This window comes from Cibotium barometz, chromosome 48 (genome assembly GCF_041138505.1).
Source record: "Cibotium barometz isolate CiBa-2024 chromosome 48, ASM4113850v1, whole genome shotgun sequence".
NCBI classification, from domain to species: Eukaryota; Viridiplantae; Streptophyta; class Polypodiopsida; order Cyatheales; family Cibotiaceae; genus Cibotium; species Cibotium barometz.
Window position 1 is genome coordinate 7,741,815 of NC_141093.1, and position 5,100 is coordinate 7,746,914.

The 5,100-nt window shown below is 39.3% G+C and overlaps 1 protein-coding gene across 1 annotated transcript; it reads right to left on the minus strand.

Annotated features, from left to right (window-relative positions):
* Nucleotides 1-4,234: 4,234 nt before the first annotated feature.
* Nucleotides 4,235-4,767, minus strand: LOC147610772 (protease inhibitor HPI-like). The gene is made up of 2 exons (XM_086785103.1): nt 4,610-4,767; nt 4,235-4,489 (listed from the first exon to the last, which is right to left on the minus strand). The coding sequence occupies exons 1-2, from the start codon at nt 4,668-4,670 to the stop codon at nt 4,344-4,346; spliced, it is 207 nt and encodes a 68-aa protein (XP_086641229.1). The 5' UTR covers nt 4,671-4,767; the 3' UTR covers nt 4,235-4,343.
* Nucleotides 4,768-5,100: the final 333 nt, after the last annotated feature.

The window sequence follows — 5,100 nt, forward strand, 5'->3', positions numbered from 1 at the left end:
ATTGGACCATAATCCAAAAATTTCTGAAAATCTAGACTCTTAGGCTAAGGTCCTTTATACACATTTCCGATTAATTCCAATTGCACATTGGAAAATTCTTTTTGAATTTCTGTTTCAGGGGAACTTATTTTAATAGGATGAGATATTTTTCTATCTAAAAATATTCAAAATCTGAATATTCTCTCTCTAGAATATTTTCTCTCTCTAGGTTAAAACAGCCACAAACAAGATCTCTTATATTTCAGAAAAGGAATTGATTACAAGGGAATATGCTAGACATCAAAAAGGGGTTGGGGGAGGAATCTTACATTGCCTACCCTAACCTTCAATTTGAAGGCCATAACATAGGTTAACCTTCAAAAAATATGAATGCATGTTTAAAATTTAGAGAAAATTTCAAAATAGTGACCTTATGTGCCTTTTTTTGCAATCCTATTTTCTAAAAGGCCTTCTTTAGAAGGTTTGAAGGGATTTGATGCTCTCTTAAGGCTTCAAATTTCAACACTGGTTAAAAGGGACTACTCTGAGGGAGCACGTGTATATATTGATGAAAATCATGTGATATGTTCTATGACTACATTTGTGAGGAGTTAGCAGTGTTATTCGTGGTTCATAAGTTATAGCACCCTCACTCAAAGTAAAAGGTCACCCACACTGATGTTACCACATTTCAAAAGAGTTTATTCATGGATCCATTTCACCCTACTCGTGATTCTTAAAGGATAGATAAGCCATTCGTATAATCATACCGTCACCTCATAAAAAAAAGAGATTACTAGATAGTATCATGTAGCATGCTCTCTTAGTACTCTATTATTATAATTACCAATACTCTATTAACTATGATTATCAGCACTCTATACTTGTAATTAGGTGTACTATAGTCACATCTAATGGGTTCTTTCGGTTAGTGGTTCACTTCTGAGTGTTCTATTGGCTAGCAACCTGACATGCTACATTTTTTAGTCAATTTGAGAAGGTTGGAGTGACAAGAAAGTGATCTTGGTCATCAGCAAGACACGATTCCCTAGGAAAAGTAATAATTCTTGGACCTACTTTATGGAAACTCTAGTATTTTTCCAAGAATCTTAATAGACATTGCATTCCCCAAGAAAACTAAGAATAGGTAAACAACTATTCATAGAGGACACTTACAATTAATCAATGTTGGATGCATTTTTGTCAAACAGAGGATTATTCCTAAGCAACCTTCTTGAGTGCACATGCATGAGGGATTGGTTCGAGATAGCTACAATATGAACTGATAAAAGTTTACAAGTTCTAGAATTTTAATTTCTACCCAATCTTTAAACTTTCTTATGGAACGTGTGTACCTTGGAACTTTCTTACGGAACTTTCCATACATAACAAGCATGTGAACCTAGATGGTGATTCATAGTTTGACTATTTTTTGACACGTGACTTAGATAGCAACCATGTGGCTTTTATTGAGAACGACCTGGGCTCCAGGCCACTTGGTGAAGGTGTGGTGGGCAAACAAGTGTTGGAGAAGCGGCCTCCCAAAGGGTATACCTCTCAAGTAATGATGATAACATGTATGCATCTGGGATACCATGTATCTTGGAGCCAGTCTTCCTTTGTTTTGGGAAGATGAGAGATGGGAAATTTTATGTACACTACTCAATTACAATGTAAAGGATCTAGAATAGGCTCTAGTCTTGGGCATCTATGAACTTTTTGTAAAGGAGTTCCGTGATAATATATATATATATATATATATATATATATGTATGTATGTATGTATGTATGTATGTATGTATTTCCCCAAAAAAATGATAGCACCCATGTGGGGGATTTTTCACCTTTCGAATTGGTATTTAAAAGTCCATGTATTTCCCCAAAAAAATGATAGCACCCATGTGGGGGATTTTTCACCTTTCGAATTGGTATTTAAAAGTCCATTCATGAAGCATAAAGTTTTGGCACATGCATTAGTGTTTGAAGAAATTTTAAGGCCACCTTACAAAGTTGGACATAATGTATATGACTCATGGTTTTTCGATGGGTTTTATGAAGTATTCTCTAGTGTTCGTACACATCTGCATGCCCTACACATGTTTTGGCTTAAAAGGAAGCGGCATAAAGAAAGCATCATTATAAAAAAAGCAATAAAGTTGTTCTACTCCATTAGACATATATTGTAGAGTAAATAGATTGAATGAGCTATATATAGATGGTGTCACGTGTTACACTCATATTATGCGCTTCTTTGATCTAATTGGTGAAGCTTCATATGTAAATGCCGGGGGTGAAGTTTCAATTTGATCTCAGAAAGTATTTGTGTGTGTGTGTGTTTAGTCAGATGTGAACGTCATCAACAATATCCACTTGGCATTACCCTCCCCAACAATAAGTAGTTATGCACCCAAATGTTTGCAGATGACACAAATGCTATGGTTGCTAATAATGAGTTCAGATGCTTTTGGGATTGCCTGGACGTCTATTGGAGGGCATCAAGATTTGTGATCAACCATAAGAAAATTGGTATTGAGCCCCCTGATTGGTTGATCCAAGCTGGTTGCAATTCCCTGGAAGAGGGAGTGATGTTTAGACTCTTGGGCATTCCTATGGGCTAAAGGTCACCCTCAAGCAAAGATGGCATTGGGTTTTAAACAAGGTAGAAGGGAAACTGGCGAGATGGCAAAAAATGCATCTTAATTTAGGGGGCAAGAAGATGGTAATTAATCACTTCATTATACTTTCTGTCATCTACTTTTTCAGCTGCCTGGACACCTCCTTGAATCTGATTTATTGCATTTCATAAGGTTATGCAGGAATTATCTATAGGGAGGGGACCCCTGGATTAGGAAAATCCCTAAAGTTAGGTGGGAATGGTGCTGTTTGGAAACTGATAAAGAAGACCTTGGTATCAAAGATATGTCCAACCTAGCTAATGGACTAGCAGCCAAATGGCTATTGAGAAGTTTTCTCTACCCCTTTCAAGAGTGGGCATGGCCGATCTCTAGAAATCTGGAACAATTCCATCTCAAACATTTCCCTAAGTGGAAGAACCTCCTCCCACGCATAATCATGGCAAGAAAATTTGTGGTGAAACCGCTGGGCAGTCAGCTGGTTTCATTACTCTGGATGGCTTGGAATGCTCTTAAAAACTGACCTTATCATAGGTGAGAAACCTAGTTACACCTCGGGTATACATGGGGAGAGACTCCATATGGTGGCCAAGAATTCCCCTCCCCCCAATTGAAAATGCCTAGGTTGACGGGGATCTAAGGTTACACAGGAAAGGCATATGCAGAGCTGGTGGGATATTTAGCACAGAGATAACAATTCTTGGATTTCCAGAGCTAATTTGATCAAATATTATAACGTCTCATATGCAGAACTAGACCTTATTGGAGTAAGAATCAGGTTATGGCACTAGTAAGATACCTATCTATTAAAGATAGGCCAGTACACAAAGCTTTCTAGTGGAAGAGTCAAAAGAGTTTGTTACCTATCCCCCCAAATTGGGGACTGCTCCTATACATTGCACTTTAAACAAGAGATGGGGAATCCTCCTGGATAGAGCACAATGGTATTTTCTGTTTGGTAAATTATGGAATAAATATGTGGAACCAAAAAAAGCATGCCTAGCCTGGTTGATTATGCTCAGAGCGATTTGGACTCAGCTTAAAGCCCTCAGATTAAAGATTGGGGATGGGAAATGCCATAGATACAATGAGGTTGAGGATGGCCTGTACATATTCATGCACTGCCCTATAGCAAAGGAATGCTTTATGGCTTTAGCCAAATGCATTCAATCATGGAATGGCTACGTCCTTGGCTAGAAAAACCTGCTTCTTGGAGAAGGCATTGGATGCACTGTGGAATTGTGGGTTGTCTTGAGAACTGAACTGTTATGGTGTTTGTGGTTACATAGACTTGAATTCATTTTTAACAGTAATCTTACTAACAGCATAAGGCTGAAAGAGAACATGATACATGCACGTGAGAGATTCATACAAAGGCGGTTGAAAGATCTGGACACTAAACTTCTTCGTGTACATAAGAAAGCTAATGGAAGGCAAGTGAATCAGCTGATACAGACAATGCATGAAAACTGTTGATGAAGAGAAAAAAGATTGTCATCTCCAAGGATATGATGCTTATGAAAACACTCTATATGTTGTAACTGTCTTCTCTAACTTCTTAATTTAAGCAGCCCCTGATTTGAAAAAAAAAAACCACTTTGCTTGTACACATCACAAATCAATTGATTTATAGTGCTAGGTACGCACACATTTAAGGCTTTTATTCAAATGTGTTTGTGAAAAAGCTCACAAACAACAACAGCATACATGGCAGAGAGCCGAGTGGGTAGGTCACCCTATCACCGGGACCTGCGTAACTATGCCTTTCTCGTCAACAACAAAGCGAACACGATTGAAGTGATAATCCTGGGTAGCAGGCTGGCCAGGGCGCAATATCTGCACATAGAACCCCACCAACTCCGGCCAGCTCGTCCTCTCTGGGCAGATAGATAGATGTACACACGCACGCACGCACTTAGTCGAAATTCGCAGAGCTGAACACTTTAAACCATGCAATTATATAATTTAGAATAAATGCAATTAGCTGTTCTACTTACCGTGCTCGGGTAGCTGTGGGACGGCTGCTTTGTCCGCAGGAGGAGGGCAGTTCGAAGCCATTGTGACTTGGAAATGAAACAAGCTGTGCTGTGCTGAGAGCTGCTGAGCGAGGGGGGTTGTGTATACTACTTATAAGTTCTCCAAGAGTTTTATCACGTGACCTTATCCTTCCCACTGAAGCGATACCGCCGAACTCACATCTGTAGCGATACGGCCAAGTCACGAGTCACGTAATGTGCCATGGGCGGCTGGACATTACGCCTAATGTGACTTGCAAGAAGGGACGCTTGATGTGCCATGCTTTGGGTAAAGAGTTAAATTGGGTAACTATTAATCAAAACTTTCAACCAGCATGCTTGGGCCAGCCTTATCCGGTTGGACATGAAGTGATCTAACGGACATGAATTTGTAAACATACTTGGAAAGGGTGCTAGAGAGCCATATCCACTACTATCGATGAACCACACGCCTCTGCTTTTGATCCATGGGG